This window comes from Zingiber officinale, chromosome 5A (assembly GCF_018446385.1).
Source record: "Zingiber officinale cultivar Zhangliang chromosome 5A, Zo_v1.1, whole genome shotgun sequence".
NCBI classification, from domain to species: Eukaryota; Viridiplantae; Streptophyta; class Magnoliopsida; order Zingiberales; family Zingiberaceae; genus Zingiber; species Zingiber officinale.
The window spans coordinates 54,813,348-54,835,554 of record NC_055994.1 but is presented as its reverse complement, the minus strand read 5'-3'; the positions used below and the strand labels follow the sequence as shown (position 1 = coordinate 54,835,554).

Below are 22,207 nucleotides of genomic sequence, written 5' to 3'. Positions count from 1 at the left end.
CAAGTTCATCAATAATATCTCATTCCACTAAAGACTTATTATTGCACTACTGTACCAATCCCATATTACTATATGAGCTCCTTCTTATCATGAGTGTGTTAGTCTCCCTGTGTTTAAGATATCGAATGTTCATTAATTAAATGAGTTACTGACAACTCACTTAATTAATATCTAGCTCCAAGAGTAGTACCACTCAACCTTATCGTCATGTCGGACTAAGTCCACCTACAGAGTTTACATGACAATCCTTATGAGCTCCTCAAGAGAACATCATCAACCTAGATTACTAGAACACAGTTTCATTCTATAATCAATAACAGACCATATAAATAATATCATTTCCCAACTTATCAGACCTATTGATTTAACGAGCTAAATCACACCCTTTGATAAATCAAAGAAATAAATATTAAGTATACATGCTTATTATTATATCATGATTAAGAGTACATACACACTTCCATAATAACAGAGGTATTGTTCTTTTATATAGTCAGTATAAAAAGATACTACCTCAAATGGTCCTGCTCAATACACTCATAGTGTACTAGTATAATTTATTAGTCAAGATAAACTAATACCTAATTACACTACAACCACTCAATGGTTTGCTCCATTCCATCTTGGTTGTGAACAACTGTTTATAATTTATAAGGAACTGATAACATGAACTTCTGTGTGTCTCCTCACACCATGTTATCTTCAATATAAATTCAATGGACAACTACACTTCTCATAAATTTAGACATTTGACCAATGTGATTCTTAAATGTTTATACAAAAAGTTAGATTTTTAGTATACACTTTAACAGGATGAGTACAAAAGGATTTTTTTTTTTGATGATTTTTGAATATTCATTCTAGTCATCTTCTTCTTCTTACCTTGGCCAAAACTTCCATGAGTTGTTGCTAGCACAACAAAGGTTGTTTCTTCTCCAAGTAGTGAGTTTGTGAGATGGACGAAGAACATATTCGTATGGATACTAAAGAGGTGAGAACATTCTGATTGTGCTAAGATCTATATCCGAATCAAAATTGCCGTCAGAAGTACTGTTCACACAACATAGATGACCATTTTATTTGATAGACTAGAAAACAGATATAATATATTCACATCGATCTCTAGAGGTATCTATTTTTTTACTGTGTTATATGCTATTTTTTCGCATAAAATCCCTATACAACAACCAACCACATTCTTAATAGGAATTTGGTGACAAGTGGATTAATTGAGCAATTAAATTTTAATTTTTTTATGTAATTAATTTTTTAATAAAAATTTAAAAATGTCCCTTATTTTAGTTTTTTTTTAAAAAAAATTATTCAAAAAAGCACCATTCTATTTATCTATTTCCAAAATAGTATTAGTTAGTTTATCAACTTTAATCACAACTATTTAAATATATTAAAATGATTTAAAATATTAATAAAAATATTTAAATATTAATTAAAATTACTCTTTGTTAATTAAAGTCGGTCTAACTTAATTAAAATTAGTTAAATTAATTCATGTTAATCTAACTTAATTAAAATTGATCAAATATAATTGTAATAAGTTTAGTGAAAATTGTTCTGATACAGAATACTTTAGACTAAAACTACTATGATATGAAATAATTTTGTATAAAATTAATGAAAACTATTTCAATGTAAAGCAGTTAATCAAAATTATTTAGAATAAATTTGATGAAAGTTAATTTATATTAGAGTAATTTTCATCAAATTTATAAATTTAATTAAAATTATTTTTTATATAGGTTATTGATAAGGGTCCTTTTAATTTTTTTAATGATAATTTTATTTGATTTGATTTTATTTCTATTTTTATTTTGACGGATTTTGATTAGGATCGGAAAAAAGATGCAAATGAGTGCCCCCGATAGTCGATATGACACACACCCCTTCGCATATGAGTCCCAGTGCTCAGCACTTTGGTCTGTATATTTTATTTTTAACTCTGTAAAATCGGTAGTGGGAAAAGCCATCTAATTCTGCCCCAAATCCCCCCTTGCTCTCTTCCTCTTCCTCTTTCCGTCCCAGTCCTCACCGCTTCCGTTTCCTTCGTAGTCTAATTCGGCCCCCTCTTGGCTGCCAGACCTCCCTTCGAAGGGCGTCCACTGACGTGTTGTTCTCGTTGTGAGGGAGGCGACAATCGGAAGCGGCAGCGTGGTTTGTGTGAATTCCGGAGGGGAGGTGGGAAGAAGCTTCTTGCTGGCTGATCTTTGAGATTTCTAGATCGGTTGGTACTCCAAAGGTGAGACCTTTAGGATCTGCTCGTCCGATCCTTTGACGAGATTCTGTTTCCGACCGATTTTGCTTGATCTTGTTTTCTTTGGAGAGAAAGAAGAATTTGCGGTTTGTTTCTGAGGTCTTATGGGTCGTGATTCAGCGCTATGTTTCTTGTAGTTGCTATTAACTTTTTTTTCTTTTTATTTCAATTCTTTTCTGGATTCCGAGATGATTAGACATGCCATTTTGTATCCTAACTTGACCTGATATTATTTATTTTCTGAACTTATTTTTCAAAAGATGAATCGATGACGGCAGGGGACTATCGATTCTTTTACATACTGTTGTTGTTTATTTATGGTGCTCTTTTAAATATGAATAGAGGTTTTGTCTTCCATCCGTTACTTTTTTTTCTTCTTATGATCGATTGCCTTGCTCCCTTTCCGTTTAGCAAATGTTCCTCCGATGAAAATTGCTGGTTGAACCTGTTGCACGCCTTTTTTTTTTTCTTGTGGTTTCTAACCGCTGTTATAAATCTCGTCCTTGCAATGGGTATTAGATGAAACATCTACCCGTTTGAGAAATCACCATTTTGTATGAGAAAAATGTTTATCTATCTGCCTTGTTAGGATGATAAAACTAACACTCCCATGGTCAACAACAGTATTCTGATTTACCTATACCAATTATCTGATGTGTAAAATTAGCATATAATCTTTACACATTATGAATTATCTGAAGTAAGCAGGTGATATGGTTTATCTTATACTTTGACTGGTAAAGTTAGCGTGATTGATTTTGCTGTCACAAATAGGATTGTCTCAGTTTTAAAATCACAGTTATATGTGATGACTCTCATTGATCCATAATATGAGACGACAACAATTTGACTGTGTAGGCCTGCATATTTTTTTTGTTTACATTAAAAATATCTATAGGTATAATCTCTTGACCTCCAATCAACCGTGCTCTTGTTCCTCTTAAAAATTTACTTGTTCATTATAGTCTGCTTCAATTAGGTTATAATGTTGAGCTTTGATCATTTCATGTTCTTAATCTTACCTACCCTATTAAATTGTCACAGTCTTCTAACAACAAGATTTCTGACAACCTCACTTGAATTTCCTTAAGAAGTTTTGTACCTCAGATTTTAAAACTGATTTTGTCAAAATTGTTTATGATACTAGCTTAATCTGTTTTGTAGTTGTTGCATATTTGATCAGTCTCTCCTCGAATAATAAACCTTGGAAGTTTCTCCATGCTAACCTCTTTAGTAAGGTCAACATGAACGAAGATTCTTTAGGTCAAGCCGGTGAAGGTGCTAACAAAATATAGTTGTGAAGGTTAAAAAAGTCGAATCGAAGTGATCTTAGTCATTGGAAAAAATATGTTAAGGTAGTTTATGTTATAAATGTGAATGTATTGCTTAGCTATTAGGTGAGCTTTTAACTAGCCTACAATACCATTAAGTGAACATCTAACAGATTTAAACACATTTGCAACTCACACTTTCATAGTGGGTAAGAAATTAGCTATCGTATTAAAGTGGCGAACATCCATTAATTGAAGGGTATGAGAGGACTCTTTTGCTATATCACTGGAAAGATCTAATGAATATATGAAACTGGGCTTTAATGTCACCATGAAAAGAAGTAAATATAGAGAAACTTGAAAGCTCTTTCATCAACAAACACCATGTTACTTGAGAATAGTCATTAATCAAAGTTACAAAGTACTTAACACCTAATAAGTGAAATTGACACAACACAAACCTCCTATATTAGAATAAATCAAAGACAAGGGTGCAAGAACACCCTTATAGATCCTATTTGAGAATGAAAACCTAGAATGTTTACCGGACTTCACTTAAAAAAAAGAATAGATTGACTATGTATTTGAAGAGGTGATGGAGCTGCCAAAAGAACCAAATATGATGAAAACACATTTAAATGGTACAATCCATGGGACTTATGTCATATGCTAATCACCTTGCTTGTGTTAAATGTGAATGAAAATATGTGACATGATAAATGTAAGGATTTAGACTGAGGTTACTAGTGGACATTAAATGAAAATTTAGGGATATAAAATACAGACAAAAGTGCAATGAGGATGAAAGAGAAACATTCTTAATTCCCTTAACCCATGACTTATGAGTGAGATCTATTAGAAAGTAGCATATAGTTGATCCACATGAGCTAGGTTAAAAGAATAAACAAACGGATAGCCATGATGAGAATAATGGACATCCTCGACATGCACAAGTTTTCCATAATGTGAATACTGAAGCTTTTCCTATCTGCCAGTATGACTTTCAGGGCCTTGATATTAGCCTCCTTGACTTCCATTTGATTCTCCAGATTGTCATTGAACTGCCTTAGTTAATTGGTCCACCATCAGATCAGATGATTGCGGAACTGTGTTAGAGTCTTGAAGCATTTGCAAATACATGTTTGATGAGATGGAAAAGAAGGGGTACCTAGGATTTGAGTCTTTACCGACTCTTAACTCTGGACAGATCAGACACTATAAGGAAAAGTAATAGTAAGGAGCTTATCTAAGTTGCCCTTTATAACCTTGATATCTAAAGTGGTGTAGAAGATACCTTTAAAGTTAGTTTCAAAGACCTGTAACCAGCTAATATGAATGGTTATTTCAATATTTAACTACACAATTGAAATATATTACCATGTCATATGTATATATATTTCTAGCTTGGTTAAAGTCACATAGCAAGAGAAGCAGCAAAAGATGCTCACAGGGATAGGATTAATGGTCTAGAAAAGGAGCAAGTAATTGTACATCACAACTAGATCCCATAAGACTCTTGCTCAGAAATCTCAGCAACTTGAGTGGTGGGGTACTCTAACACTAGACCCATGAACCAAATTTAAAAGTTGAAACACTGCAATCCATGAGACATTACTTTTTTTGTTCAGTTTCTTTGTGGTTAAGATAGGTGGCATCGAGGAGCTAGTAGAGAAATTTGGTAGTTTTTAGAGTTACTGCTATACTAACCTAAATAAGGCCTATAGTGCTTGAGAAACCTCTTCATGTTTCCTCATGGATGACTGAGAAGGAATCAGAGGTCTGTTGAGGTTTCTGAAAGGTGGATTGAGGCCAACTACTTATGACATTGTAGTGGCAAGAAAGGCATTCAAGACATCTTGTCATCCTTGCGAAGAGGAGCCACTAGACATGGAGTTAAAGTTTAATCTCTTTAAGCTTGAGCCTTGATGAAAAGAAACCTATCTACAAGGCATGGAGCTGAAGTTGTAACTCCTTACGCTTGACAAGAGGACTCCGATCAGATCTTTGAGCACAAGTCCATTGAAAACTTTTTGGAGTGTTGCTTCCTAACACGTCTTCAAGTTTAGCAGCCTATGTGTGGTAGGTGAAGGGAGAATTAAGAGTGATGGAGATGATGCCTTCATTTTCATTGGACACCACAACTGTTGCTCCATGATCTCCATATAAAACAACAGTTGCTCATTGAGAATTCTTGGAATTTCTCTCTGTTCACCTTCATTTCATTGACGTGCTTGCTAATTTGAGGTCAAAGAATTGACGCCTTTTATTTTTTCACCATAATCAAGTATTGTCTTGTGGGTTTAGTTCCACATTTATAGTTTAGGTTTAAGGTTTGTGATGAGTCCTATAGTTACTATGTAATTATTTCTTTAGAAAATGAATGCAATTTCTATTCTCCCACTTCAACAGATGTGAAGTAGATAACATTTTTGGCAGATGTGCATTTTATTGCAAAATATATTTGTAATTGTCTGAAACAGAAATAAATTTCTGTTGAATATGAGCTTAATCCCATTTCAAGAATTTGGAAATGTTGTTTTGCTCAAAGTTCTCTTCCCTTTCTCATTGTGATTTGATATTATTTACTTCTTATATGCATGTTGTTTCTTTTATCAAATAAATTACCTTTTGTGTCTCCATTTATGAATATTTCTCTTTTCGAGTAATTGCTGAGTTGTGCCATGTGATTTTTGGTTTCAGGATACACATTGCTCCAACTTGCAACAGTTGCAAAAGAACCTAAAATACCTGATGCAGGGTCAAAGGAGTACTTTTCAGCCCGTCTGTGAAGCTTTTGATATGGATCGACCATCTAGTTCAAGCACTTCCGTCATGGATCAACCATTGCTCTGGAATGAACTTCTCCCTGTTTCAGTGGAAAATCAGGATTTACCTCGGAACCCAATGTCTTCAAGTGGAACTGTTTCCTGTGGAAACGTAGCCAGCCAAGAAGGTCCAAGTTTTAATTTTTGGGATACAATTGGTCCTAGCTCTAGCATGCCCCCACTAAACCAAGGATCTCACAATGAAATTAAACTTGAATATAGTTGGATGGCTTCTTCTCTAGGTAGTAGAACTGGTGGACCAAGGATACAAGATAGTAGACCTGAAGCAACAAACAATCTTTCATTTGAAACTGATAGTGGTGACCTCAACATCAATTTGGCCAACAACAGACAACAATTATCTCAGTTACTTGCCTTGAATGAGTCCCCTCATGATTCAAGTCACAATACAAAACATGTTGAAATGAGTAGGGAGGTTCTTGGATCAGGGTTTCATTCGGGACCAAGTAATGTGGGTTTAACACCATATCAACATGTTGCCTTCTGTGCAAGCTCTTCAGGAGGGAGTTCTTCAAGGGCTATTGATTTCTTTTCCAACAATGATGGAGGCAAACAAAAAGTTACAGAATGCTCTTCACACAAGAGAAAAAACATTGAAAGAGACCACGGGGAATGCTCAGCAAGTGGAAATTCTGGCAACTTTAATGAAGGTAAGAATCATTTGGTGCATTTCATTTCCTCTCTTCATTTTTCTAGCTCACAAAATGGTCACTAGCTCATCTAGGTAGTTAAACAGGTGTATATCGTGCAGAAGACAATAATACAAGAGGCAGTATAATACCAAGAGCTGGAGCTTCTAATCACTATCATTTTGTGAGTTCGGCTGGCAACCATCAGAGGAACACTCGAATGAGAATGAACCATGCAGACGAAGCTAATACTTTTGCACCTGATCTATGGGCCCAAGAGAATAATCTAGCTTATTACAATCCTTGGCATCCCCAGTTAGCATCTGCAACAATCCCGCATAATCAATTGTCAGATTCTAGGTACCAGGGTAGCAATTTGGTGCCACATAGGCAACGCCATGTATGTACTATGCCTGTCTTACCTCTGGACCTGTATCCCTTTCCACACAATGGAATTTCAACTACAGAAGTAGGTAGTTCTTCAGGATCCCCAGCAGTTGCAGCTGATGGTGCATCAGCGGAACTCGACTCATCAGGTGTTTCTATCAATATCTCAGAGCAAACGTCTGCTCCTCCAATTAGCACCAGAAATATGTTACATGAGCAAACAAATTGGGGTTCAGTCACTGGCAGCACAGTTTTGTCTGGAAATTTGGTGCCTACATCACAAGTTGGCACCAACTTAGGAGTTTATCAACCACTAGGAGCCAACTGGTTAACTCATCAAAATCGACGTCGTATATCAGAAGCTGTACGTAGATCCCTTCTTTCTTCTGATTGCCGAGGTCATAGTATGGACCACTCTACATGTCAAAATAGTTCTTCCGCATCTCAGGAGGTTGGACATCAGTCAGGAGCTGTATCACGTGTTCATCAGCATCCATACATGAGATTAAGTGGTGCTTTGAGTGTTCCATTGCCTACGCGGACTCTTGCAGCTACAAGAGAAGGGAGAAACAGGATGTCAGAGGTATGTAATGAGGTTGTCTTTAACAGTGACTTCAACTTTATTTATTATTTTAGACTCACTTGACTGTAATGGAATACATACCTATATTGCAAAATACTTAATTGTCATTGTCATGTTTGATATATATAAGAAACATCTTATACTCTACTTATCATTTTTTGAATTCAATAGACTCCAGTGTGCAACTGTTATTGTATACTTTTTATTTTCTGTTTTGTATTTTCATTGTATCTTTGGAATTCTCGTCACTATAAATCAATTGTGACCTCACCAAGTCTGAATCCATTTAATCATTAGTTTTGTTGAAACAGACACTGCCATTCTTCACTTAAGAAGATTTTCATTTTTGAAAGCTAGATTGATGCACATTGTTGCACAAATTGTGTTTCTTATGGTCCATGGAATTTATAGAAATTTACTTCAATCGGCAACCGACCAACACCTTAAAAGTCTACTAATTCTTACACTTTGGACCATGGGAATTTTTGTTGATTAGCACTTTAGAATTTACACTTTGGATCTGCTATACTGCCTTGGTCTTTTTCTTCAGGATTTGAAGTCGTCCCAGTTAAGTGATTTAACCATTCTAATTTGAGATCTTTGGAATTTCTCATGATTGATAGAAATGACCATGGATCATTACAGTCGATGCAAATAGTCTTGGCTGAAAATAACTCATATTTTCTTTGGATGTCTTAATCTAGGTTATAAACTTAGACTTCCTGTCTGAATAGCTAGAGCTAATTTCAAGCTACTTTTATAGTGACGTGTTTAAAATAGTATGGACATGAACTTACTCGACCAATAAATGCTCTTCTAGGCGTGTAAGATTATGGCAAATACACACATTAACAAGGAAGAAGGTGACCAAAGAAGACTTGATCTAGGTTATAAACTTAGACATCTTGTCTGAATAGCTAGAGCTAATTTTAAGCTACTTTTATAGTGACATGTTTAAACTTATTCGACCAATAAATGTTCCTGTTAGGCATGTAAGACTATGACAAATACACACATTAACAAGGAAGAGGGAGACCAAAGAAGACTTGGTTAGGAGAGATAAAACAACATAAAATTCATTTATTTAGATGGGAATGTAGTAGGGAATTGAGTCCCATGGCATAGGAGGATTCAGATAGTTGAAATCACTTAGTGGGGATAAAGACATGTTATTGTTGTTATAGACGGTCGTGATAATGCTTGTGACACTTGCCAATGCTGATATCTTGATAGTTGTACATTACAATAACTACACAACATGCATGAATAATTGTGCATGGTCTTATGGGATTGATATTGTTGAATTAGCAACAATATGATTGGTATTGCAGGTCTACTAAGTGAAATGAAGTTGATGGTTTTGTCTAGTTTCTTATATAGGACAGCACATTAGGGCTAGTTGCACTCTTATTCATGCTTAAGTGTGATTAGCCATGTCTTAGTATGATTTGTTGTCTTCTTTTTTTGTTCCTTCTCCGTTTGTCTCATGGATGCCCTTTTATTTTTGTATTGTTATCCATTTTAGAGTGCACAATCAGTGCAGAAGAGTTACTTTTGATATCAACAACCTTTGTATGGAAAACAATCACTTAATCACGGGGTCTTATCTTATGTGATAATCCATCTCTTTTTTACAATGTTTTGGATGCACTAGTGCTAAGCTACTCTTTACCTTTTGATATAGGTTTGTGTTGTGACGGCAACATAGGAAACCTTCTTTGGACAATGTCCATTCTAAACGTACAAATACATTTAGAAGGGACAGCGTCTTGTGACACTGGCCATTCTAAATACTTAGTGGTATCCTTGTTCCTCAGTTTTCTTCTTGTTTTAGTTGGTATATATAATATTGTTGTTATAATACACATCCAATTATTCTTTTCTTTAAACTTGTTGGGTCTGGATTGACATGTCTAATGATTGTCAATATGAGTATCAAAAGGTTCCAAACTTACATATCAGTTGTATTGGATCTGTGGAATTACTGAAAAACTCAAAAAGAATATTACATATATGAAAAAACAAAACAATAATATTTAATAAATGAGATATAAAAAAAACTTAATATTTGATGCATCTTAAATTTGATTAAATTTCAATGCTACTAATAATTTAATATAATAAACATATTTAATAGCTATTAGTAACTAACCTATCAATCAGTGTGTGTATTATTAGTTTGTAACACTAAGAAATATTTGTTTATTAATTAATATGTCATTAATATCATTAATAAGTATGCTATTATTAATATCAACAATAAGTACATATTAAATAATCAGAATAAAATAATAAGTATCTACTATATACCATTGATAAGTATGCTATTATTATTTCTTCTTATTGTGAAAGAGTATCTCACCCACTAACTTTCTTCTTTCTGAAATTACACCCACTCCCTAGATATATAGTGAACGCATGCACACCATCTTGACTCACCTCAGTTTGAGTGGATGTCTTAGTGAGGCAACAACGAAGCAAGCTTCTCTCTCCCCTAAATTATATTTTACTTGCATCTACATCTAGCTTTTGTCTCCTCTTTTCCTCTTCTAAAAAATGGACCCTACTCGTTAGTTGTTTGGAAAGATTCAGTTGGTAGAATCAAGTGAAATTGACATAAAAGTGGTTTTGCTCAATTTAGTTGAATTGTTTCCCAAATGATTTTGACGATTAGCAACAAAATTTCATCAAATTAAATTTGGGTTTTCAACATTTGAGAGATTCTCAAGCACTTGTCCAAGAAATTGGTTGGAAGTGGATTGGCTAATGGTGACCTCGATTTAGCTTGACAGTTCTGAATTAGGATCAATTGAGTTTGCCAACTATGCTTGGATATGAATCCAAACCTCAAAATCATGTATATTATTTAGTTTGACGTTTTTAGGGCTTTTCACATAATATATGTAGTTGAGTTATAGTGCTTATTATTTACCTTGACATTTGAAAGTCTGAATGTTGCTCTTTATTTGACCTATTTGTTGAGGAAGTAGCCTCATGGGCATGGTCTAGCTTGACATATTTTGAATTTTGCTAGAATATTTTGTCATAGATTTTTTCTTTTATCTGAATTCTTTTAGACCCACAAGAAAACTCATTAAATGGCCCAGAGAAACACGATTGTGGAAGACCCTTTTGGCGATAATTATAAAATTTCTGTTTAGTATTTTAATTTGAATTTTTTTTCTATGAGAATCTCTAGTTTTTGCTGGACAAGATTGTCCTGATTGTGCTTTGGAACTTCTTTCACTGTAGATTTCTACTCTCGTTATACATGGATGTTACTGTTGACTGTTTCGAGTGACTTTGAAATGACACTTGAATCTTGATGGTAAAGACATTAAAGGGATTTCTTTTAGATGTAACTCATACCACAATAAATTGAGTCCATATCCCATATATCATTTTCCTAATATTATTTTCTATTATGAAAAATCAAAGACTAGCTAAATTCAACTCCATAATTATTGTAGAATTTAAGAACATTCTGCATTTGATTATAATACAAATTGGGAATTTCAGGGTAGCCAGGTTCTTTTGTAGCAAGATTTTTTATTTTATTTTATTTTCACAATCCTCCATGGGATCAATAGCATCAGATTTTTCTTGATATGAATGGGTTTTGTTGGTAGTCTTTAGCTATACTTCCAGGTTCTTTTTGAAAAAAGTATGCTCTACATTTCTTTATAGTTTTATATCTTTATTATGTTTATCGTGCCTTATATTGAAGGTATTCTCATTGTAACAGATTCGGAATGTTTTTGAGCGCCTCCGCAGGGGTGAAAATTTACTTCTTGAGGTTAATTTTAATTTCCTAGTACTACAATTTTTCACACTCACCTTTTCAGTATCAATGTTGTCTGATGTCATATGTATGTGGTTTGCATATAAAGCATGGGTAATGCTCAATTTCCTTTTTAGTTTGGCGGTAGCTTCATTGATAAAAGTAACTTTATCCAAGATTATTAGTGCAATTAAATGCATTATTCTGCTCTAATTTCTGCAATTATAAGGGTAGAAGAAAAGATAGAAATTAGCCTCATGCCGACCACTTAAATGTTCCTTTTCCTCAAAACATTTTTTCTATGATAGACTGACTCACGAAGATGCTAGCACTCATGGAGATAATATTGTCAGAGAAAAAGAGAATGAAACTGGGAAGAGCGTTTAATTAGAACCCTAGAGGGAGGATATATAGTGTCACAGCAAAGCATCAGAGATACGTAGATGACCTCAAAGATTGATAGAAGCTGATAGATAAGAGATCTATATGTAAATTTCTGATGCTTTGCTGCAATACTATATTGACACGTGATACTTATCAAGCGGCTTTAATATCTTCTGTTGTTATTAAAAAGGTAAGCTAAAGGACATTAGCATTAGAGCATGAATTCAGGGCTTAATGGTATATGCTATAGAGGTAAGCTGATCAATAGGAAGTTAGAGAAGACATAATTAAATGTGCAAGATAGTTATCTTGGACTTAACTCTTAGTACTGCAAGCATTCTTGCAAAGAATGTACTGATAGCTATCATGTATGGCCATCATATAGTTCTCCAGCTTGTACTTGAACTTGCTTTTGCCAATTTTCCACTACTGAAAAGTGAAGATTCTTATTCATTTGAATGTGTTTTGTTGTTATATAACTTGTGGTTAGTGTGGTTTGGAATAACGAGGTTAATATGTCCTTGATATTCATCTTAGCATTTTGAATCCCACCCAGAGCCATCAGTGGTTTGTTTAGGACTTGTGGAAAGATAGGAGAGGGTGAAAAAAAAACAAAATGTAAACTATCAGATAATGTTTAATCCAACATATGCATAATCCTTCTGTCAATTTTTTTTTTAATTCTTGTCAAATGGTCTTTTGAATGATTATCTTGTATCTGTTGTTAGAAAGCTCTACAAATTATTAAGACATGTCGATAACTACCGCCATTATCTTTTATATGTTATTTGTTGATCTTTCTTTGACATATCATAATTTATTCTTGTGCATGTTTGGAATATACATTTTAGCAGTGCCTTTTAAGGGTTACTGCTTATGTATGCTTAATCCTTTTTTTTAGTTTAGGTAGCATGTGAAATTCATGATTCTGCTGACAAATGAGACTTCATATACATATTTATTTTAAAGATTTGTTGGGATCTTTGTTGGATTCTATCTGAATTGAGGGTTCTAGGTCAAGTTTTCTTTTAGAAACTGGCTGTCTATACCATAACCTACATTTTTTTTAGTTAATTCAACACCATAGAACCATGATGCAAATCCTGAAGCTTATTCTTACCGAGTTGCACATTAAGTTGGTAGCAAAGCTCCATCCATGCTGTAAATTAATCCCCTAATTTTGTCAGGCCCGAGGGCAAGGTTGTCCAATCAAAAATCGGACAACACCTCCTCTGTAACAGTGACAAATTGGAGTCAATATACATACACAACCAACATATAAACATAATCAACAATCCACACGGCTGGATATAAGCACAACCATGCAGTTTATAAACAACCCACATGGTTGGAAGTAAACACAACCACGCAGTTTATAAACAGTCCATATGGCTGGAAGTAAACATAGCGGAAATCACAAAAAATACGAATGTATGACCAACAAAGTCCTTAACCAAAATACTTGCAACCATTAGACTAGACTCCAAACCCACATCAACTTATTAGAAAGCAAATACGCGAAATCAATATACCACCCAAATAGTAATAAGACCGAAAAGAAAACCGTCCTTGAATGTGTAGTGGGACTGACAGCCAGGACTCTCCAAGCATCCTTGATTCATCTACCTGCTACCTGGCGAAAGAAAAATCAGTTTGTGGGGTGGTGAGTGCTAGGACTCAGCGCATAAAGGAAAGATAGTGCATGAACATAACATACTATACAAATAACATACTATACAAATAACATACTATACAAATAGAGAGTGAGCCAAAGATATACAGTCTCATAAGAGGAATAGCAGATACTAAAATAAAACCATAATATATGCTCATACCTGAAATCATATCCTAGGTTAGGTAATAGAAGATCAGGAATAATACTGATCGACTACTGAACTGTTCATCACTACGAAGGTATCATGTGAGGTAAAGACATTCTATCAATAAGTAAATCGGAGTCGAACAACATGCGATCAATACATATATAGCTCAACAAGTATAAATGTATCACATGACAAAATGAACAGCTGTAAATATAAGAAAGCAACAAAATAGGCAGGTATAACAATAATAAAAACGTATGCACTGATGGTCACTCCCGCCCACCTCTCTGCTCCATGACCCCTGTATGGTTGAGAGGCCAGGTCAGTGACAAACTGTACAACACTCCAGCTACCACTCTCTCGAGTGGCCGAGTGGACAATTGCATAGTAGCTAACTAGCTACATCTGCGGCGGGATCCCTGCTACTCGCAACTCCAGCTTCATCTACTCATGAGTGAGCGAGTGTGGGCACGACAGGACAAGCGACATCTGCTCCAGCTACCACTTTCTCGAGTGGTCGAGTGTGCGGTCTTGGTCAACGACTCTCTCGACCGCAAGAGAGAATTTGTCGTTAACATGCATGCAATGATATGATGCGCAAAATACAACAGTCATCATATACATATAAACAGGAATCAGGTATGCTACATAAAGCCAACACGCTCAATACGGTACATAAATAAACAACAATCAAAGCATACAAGGTTGGTATATAATATCTGCTAAATATCATAGATGGCATTAGGAGAGTATATGGATATAGAAATGAATATCTCAAAGGTTTGAGTGGAAGTATTAAGCACAGGAAATATTACGAATGGAGTCAAGGTAAAGCAGTCCTTATTCAAAAATGGCTTATGCACCAAGTTCTAAAGAACTAAAGAAAGTCAAAGTAAGAAGTACCCGCCTTAAATGTAGATCGAGCTAAACAATCCCCCGCGTCGAAGTGCTCGTCTCGAAACAACGTCCTGCAAATCATATACTGTACAATTTAGCTAATTTCATAATCAACAACTAGCTAAATCCAAATCCAATTTAATTAGGAAAAAACCCTAATCCAACTATGAAGTCACCCAAATCCATTGGTTAAATTAGATTTAACCCAACCTTATCAACTCTTTAATTGATTCATATAGCAATCCATTTACTAATAAGTCAATTCAACATAAATTCAACATACTTAATTTATCCAATTGATTAATTTAAGTTTAATCATATCTTCCAACAAAATCCAATAATCCTTAATCAAAACCGAGTATTTCATCTTCCAATTCACATTCATATTAAGTAACCCATGTATAACCAAACCTAGCACCATAATCAAATAACAACCAAATCATCAACAAAATGCACACTAATCTCCAAACACACAAATGAATCAATCCTATCTCACAATAAACTTAAATTAACCACCCAACCACCACAAGAAATCTGAAATCAAACTCCATCAACCACACATGAACAACCAACTACAATATTCAAATCAATCCATGATCTAAGCACAATTTAATCCACTAAAATCCCAATTTTAAACACATCCCCTTTTCATAATCCTTCCACATGCTTCTATGTGATCTAAACTAGACATAATCTAATAACCATTAGCAATCCTAACAGAGCAAATCAATAACAGATCAAAAGTAGAAAAATCTAGAGGAGAATCACTAAAGCGCACTCGCCCTAATATGCAGACAGAAATCAAACGCCTATGCTTCAGCCAAGAATTGCTCTGTGGAAACTAATCCCTAGCCGGCCATTTCTTCTCCAACTCGGATCTCTAACGGCAGATGCGCCAAAGAAGGTTAGCGATCTGCTCAACGAGGTTACGTCATCACATGGTTTGGATGCCTCGCCTTAGTCCTGATCAGAGAAAACCTTACATCGGAAACCAAGGAGATAGAATCCAAGAATCCACAAGATTTCCACACAAATCATACCTGAACAATCATCGTGGTGCCCTAGATGCCGAATTGCCGACGATCGCGCACAAGAAATGCCAGAGGAGGTGATAGTTCCTCCCCTCCCGGCAACAGCGAAGCTATCGGAATCGATGACGCTATGGCTCGACGTCCGTCGAGCGACACGGTGTCGGCAATGTCCGCTGGCAGCGTGGCATTAGGTGGCGTCAGCGGTGCTGGGCAGAGGAGGGGAAAGTGACGGGGAAGGTGGTATCACGCGGTGGTGCGGCGTCTTGGGTGCTCACGTGAGGGAGCGCCGACGACTGTGGTGCTGGAACTCGCAAGAGGGAGAGGGAAGAAGGTAGTCGACGGTGGTTTTGGGGAGAAAAGGGTTCGGCGAAGGGGGAGGAGGCGGCGTCACGAGGTGCTCGCGTGAGGAGGAGAGGCCGGCGGGGTGCGGGAACTCTCGAGAAGAAAGGAATCGACGATGGATTGGGGAGAAAGGGGTTCGGTGAAGGAGGGGAGGCGACGTCGTGAGGTGAGGGCTCGGGGAAGAAAGGGGTCGGCGATGGGGGAGCTAGGGCACGAGACAACCTTTTTTTTTATAACTTACGGATTTTTCAATTAAACCCTAGATCAATTTCTCAATCAACTCCCGCCTTCGAGTATCCCAAACAGGTTTTTCTCAAGCCTATAAACGTATCCCCTCAAAATACACTATACGAGCTCCGATTAAATCCCAATTTTTTTTAAAAAATTCCAATAAGATTATTTGTCAAATAACTTTATTATTTAATTATTATTTGAGCATCGTATTTTATATTCTCCCTCACAAATAAAAATTTGATCCCAAATTTACTGCTCAACACAGGGATCCTCTTAGAGTAACAGCCAAACTACATGCTCATATACGACTCCATCCAAGTATCATAACAAATCTCTAACCGTAAAAGATGACTCTGTGGGTAATGAGCTCACCCTGCTTTCGCTACTCCCCCATTACTATCTAGCCAAGCGTGGGTAAATCAACCATCTCCAAAATCCATAACGCCCACTATTAGCAAAACCTCCAACGTCCATCCGTCTGAGGGTGAAAACTTCTATTACAACAAAGCTCCATACTCATGATCTGCTACAAACTCTGCCAGAAACGTAAGGTGAATCAAGGATCTCAATCCAATACAATACTCAGAGATATACCATAAAGTCTGATAATCTCTATACAGTATACCACTACCATTCAATCCAAAGAATCCATCCCTCGAATCGATGGAAAGGGAGCGAATTAGTCAACCAAACAATGATTACCCAAATCGCATCATATCCTCTTCGTGTCCTGGGTAATCCCATAACAAAGTCCATCAGATCATGCTCCCATTTTCATTCTGATATCCAAACCTACGGATACAATCCTACTAATCTCTAGCAGTGTTTGATGGATCTAACTAATGACTGACATAACATAAGTCATATATGGTATAAACAACTAGTTAAGTAACAACGGAAGTGTATGATAACAATATACAACATATCTCCTATAGCTTGGAGATTCCTGCCGCTGCCTGGTCCCAAAACTCGAAAAGTCACATCAAGAAATCAAATCACGAAAATCCAAAACATAGAAAATAGGCCTCGTAAACTTATGACTCTGATACCAATAAATTGTCACGTCCCGAGGACAAGGTTGTCCAATCAAAAATCGGACAACACCTCCCCTGTAACAGTGACAAATTTGAGCCAATATACATACACAACCAACATATAAACATAATCAACAACCCACACGGCTGGATATAAGCACAACCACGCAGTTTATAATTAACCACTGGAAGTAAACACAACCACGCAGTTTATAAACAGCCCATACGACTGGAAGTAAACACAGCGGAAATCACAAAAAATACGAATGTACGATCAATAAAGTCCTTAACCAAAATACCTACAACCACCAGACTAGACTCCAAACCCATATCAACTTATTAGAAAGCAAATACGTGAAATCAATATGCCACCCAAACAGTAATAAGATCGAAAAGAAAACCATCCTCGAATGTGTAGTGGGACTGGCAGCCAGGACTCTCCAAGCATCATTGATTCATCTACCTGCTACCTGACGAAAGAAAAATCAGTTTGTGGGGTGGTGAGTGCTAGGACTCAACGGGTAAAGAAAAGATAGTGCATGAATATAACATACTATACAAGAGGAATAGCAGATACTAAAATAAAATTATAATATATGTTTATACTTGAAACCATATCCTAGGCTAGGTAATAGAAGATCAGGAGTAATACTGATCGACTATTGAACTATTCATCACTACAAAAGTATCATGTGAGGTAAAGACATTCTATCAATAAGTAAATCGGAGTCGAACAACATGCGATCAATACATATATAGCTCAACAAGTATAAATGTATCACATGGCAAAACGAACAACTGCAAACATAAGAAAGCAATAGCATAGACAGGCATAACAATAATAAAATGCACTGATGGTCACTCCCGCCCACCTCTTGGCTCCATGACCCCTGTATGGTCGAGAGGCCTGGTCAGTGACAAACTGTACAACACTCCAGCTACCACTCTCTCGAGTGGCCGAGTGGACAATTGCATAGTAGCTAACTAGCTATATCTGCGACGGGGGTCCCCGCTGCTCGCAACTCTAGCTTCCTCTACTTATGAGTGAGTGAGTGAGGGCACGACATCTGCTCCAGCTATCACTTTCTCGAGTGGTCGAGCGTGCGGCCTTGGTCAACGACTTTCTCGACCGCAAGGGAGAATTTGTCATTAACATTCATGCAATGATATGATGCGCAAAATACAACGGTCATCATATACATATAAACAGGAATCAGGTATGCTACATGAAACCAGCATGATCAATATGATACATAAATAAACAACAATCAAAGCATACAAGGTTGGTATCTAATATCTGCTAAATATCATAGATGACATCAAGAGACTGTGTGGATATAAAAATGAATATCTCAAATGTTTGAGTGGAAGTATCAAGCACAGGAAATATTATGAAGGTAAAGCAGTCCTTATCCAAAAATAACTCATGCACCAAGTTCTAAAGAACTAAAGTAAGTCAAAGTAAGAAGTACTTGCCTTAAATGTAGATCGAGCTAAACAATACCCCACGTTGAAGTGCTCGTCTCAAAACGTCCTGCAAATCATATACTGTACAATTTAACTAATTTCATAATCAACAACTAGCTAAATCCAAATCCAATTTAATTAGGGGAAAACCCTAATCCAACTATGAATCTCAATTCACCCAAATCCATTGGTTAAATTAGATTTAACCCAACCTTATCAACTCTTTAATTGATTCATATAGCAATCCATTTACTAATAAGTCAATTCAACATAAATCCAACATACTTAATTTATCCAATTGATTAATTTAAGTTTAATCATATCTTCCAACAAAATCCAATAATCCTCAATCAAAACCGAGTATTTCATCTTCCAATTCACATTCATATTAAGTAACCCATGTATAACCAAACCTAGCACCATAATCAAATAACAACCAAATCATCAACAAAATGCACACTAATCTCCAAACACACAAATGAATCAATCCTATCTCACAATAAACTTAAATTAACCACCCAACCACCACAAGAAATCTGAAATCAAACTCCATCAACCACACATGAACAACCAACTACAATATTCAAATCAATCCATGATCTACAACTAAGCACAGTTTAATCCACTAAAATCCCAATTCCAAACACATTTCCTTTTCATAATCCTTCCACATGCTTCCATGTGATCTAAACTAGACATAATCTAATAACCATTAGCAATCCTAACAGAGCAAATCAATAACAGATCAGAAGTAGAAAAATCCAGAGGAGAATCACTAAAGCACACTCACCCTAATATGCAGACAGAAATCAAACGCCTATGCTTCAGCCAAGAATTGCTATGTGGAAACTGATCCCTAGCCGACCATTTCTTCTCCAACTCGGATCTCTAACGACAGATGCGCCAAAGAAGGTCAGTGATTTGCTCAACGAGGTTCCGTCAGCACATGGTTTGAATGCCTCACCTTAGTCCTGATCGGAGAAAACCTTACATCGGAAACCAAGGAGACAGAATACAAGAATCCACAAGATTTCCACACAAATCATACCTAAACAATCGTCGTGGTGCCCTAGATGCCGAATCACCGGCGATTGTGCACAAGAAACGTCAGAGGAGGTGATAGCTCCTCCCCTCCCGGCAACGACGAAGCTATCGGAATCGATGACGCTGTGGCTCGGCGTCCGTCGAGCGACATGGTGTCGGCAGTGTCCGTTGGCAGCGTGGCATCAGGTGGCGTCGACGGTGCTGGGCAGAGGAGGGGAAAGTGACGGGGAAGAAGGTGGTATCATGCGGTGGTGCGATGTCTCAGGTGCTCGCATGAGGGAGCGCCGACGGCTGTGGTGTTGGAACTCGCGAGAGGGAGAGGGAAGAAGGCAGTCGGCGGTGGATTTGGGGAGAAAAGGGTTCGGTGAAGGGGGAGGAGGCAGCGTTGCGAGGTGCTTGCGTGAGGAGGAGAGGCCGGTGTGGTGCGGGAACTCGCGAGAAGAAAGGAATCGGCGATGGATTGGGGAGAAAGGGGTTCGGCGAAGGAGGGGAGGCGGCGTCGCGAGGTGAGGGCTCGAGGAAGAAAGGGGTCGGTGGTGTGGGAGCTAGGGAACGGGACAACCTTTTTTTTTATAACTTAGGGATTTTTCAATTAAATCCTAGATCAATTTCTCAATCAACTCCCACCTCCGAGTATTCCAAACAAACTTTTCTCAAATCTATAAATGCATCCTCTCAAAATACGCCATACGTACTCCGATTAAATCCCAGATTTTTTTTAAAAATTCCTAAAAATTTCAATAAAATTATTTGTTAAATAATTTTATTATTTAATTATTATTTGGACATCGTATTTTACAAATTTTTCCTGTTGCAATATGTAGTTCAATTTCTTCGGTCGTCTATATAATTTTCCTTGAAATTGTCAGTAACCTTGCTTCGCAGGTTCTGTGAATTTTTGCTTTTTGAGTATTATGGTGTGAGATCGGTACTCTGCATTTTGTCAGGATGTTTTACTTCTTGAGCAATCAGCATTTGTTGGAGGTGGCAATTTTCAGGACAGGTACAGAGATATGAGACTGGATGTGGATAACATGTCTTATGAGGTAAGAAACTTTTCTTTTGTATTTTCTGGAGTTAGATGGGTTAAACTTTATGATATGATGCCTGCCACTTTCTCCTTCAGGAACTGTTGGCACTGGGAGAACGTATGGGTAGCGTCAACACCGGACTCAGTGAGGAAAAAATCCTCAGTTGCTTGAAGCAACGCAAGTACATATCTGTCGCCACTCATCTACTTGCAGAAGTTGAACCATGCTGCATTTGTCGGGTGAGCCCATTTCTTGCGTTTATGCTTTTCTTTGTAACAGTGCAAACTAAGACACTGCGTCATGTGGCAGGAAGAATACATCGAAGGAGAGGAAGTGGGTCGATTGGATTGCAGCCATGATTTCCACTCTGCATGCATCAAGAAATGGTTGATGATAAAAAATATATGTCCCATCTGTAAAACAACTGCTTTGAGTACCTGAAAGGAGAACAAGATTCATCCTTGCATCTCGAAATTAAGATGTTGGAGTGAGCGTTGGAAATCAAGATGGGTGACTTTAGTAAACGACTATTCATTAAATTATTACAATGATGAAAAAACATTTTCCTGATTTCTCGATTTGTTTTAGATCTGATTGCCTTTGTGGTTATTTTTCATTCTGATATCAACTGTTTGAGTTATTATATAAATTTTTTGGATAGGATTTGATTCTTGCAACATATATAGTTTGTTCAAAGAGCCTTTTTGCTGCGCTTTCATAGGTGCTAGGTGCAACTAGGTACTGAGAGATGAGTAGTGGCCTCAGTTTTCCGATACCCCTCTCGTTTGAAGGGGGAAGGATATGCCACTTGAACCAACCAGCATAGTACAAGAATTTTTGTTCTTTTATAAAAAAGGTAAAACGGGCAAATCAATTGTATCAAAGGATGAAAGGAGATAAATTATGAGATTAATTTATAGTTGATTGCTAAGGGAGTAGGAGCTAGCAGGTGAGGAGTTTTTTTTTCTAAGGGTATACTAATGAATTTTAATCTGTTTAAATAAAATTAGTTTTATATTTAAATTTATGAACAGAATGGCTATAGCAAATCAATGAACCATTAGGTATAAATATCAATGGCCATTTGAATGATTCAATGATGAATATGAAATTTTATCATTTTCATTTTCTCATGGCGGTGCGATAGTGAAGAT

General features: G+C 36.6%; 1 protein-coding gene across 2 annotated transcripts; it reads left to right on the top strand.

The window, feature by feature from the left end:
- The first annotated feature begins 1,956 nt into the window (after positions 1–1,956).
- Positions 1,957–21,640, top strand: LOC121980487 (probable E3 ubiquitin-protein ligase HIP1). Of its 2 annotated transcripts, XM_042532550.1 has the most exons (7): positions 1,960–2,254; positions 6,241–7,036; positions 7,123–7,985; positions 11,731–11,781; positions 20,970–21,068; positions 21,149–21,292; positions 21,363–21,640. In XM_042532550.1, exons 2-7 carry the CDS (start codon positions 6,292–6,294, stop codon positions 21,492–21,494), a joined length of 2,034 nt encoding a protein of 677 aa, XP_042388484.1. In that variant the 5' UTR covers positions 1,960–2,254; positions 6,241–6,291; the 3' UTR covers positions 21,495–21,640. The 2 variants fall into 2 exon arrangements, with proteins under 2 accessions (XP_042388485.1, XP_042388484.1); XM_042532551.1 differs by lacking the exons at positions 21,149–21,292; positions 21,363–21,640 and having other exon boundaries at positions 1,957–2,254; positions 20,908–21,055.
- Positions 21,641–22,207: the final 567 nt, after the last annotated feature.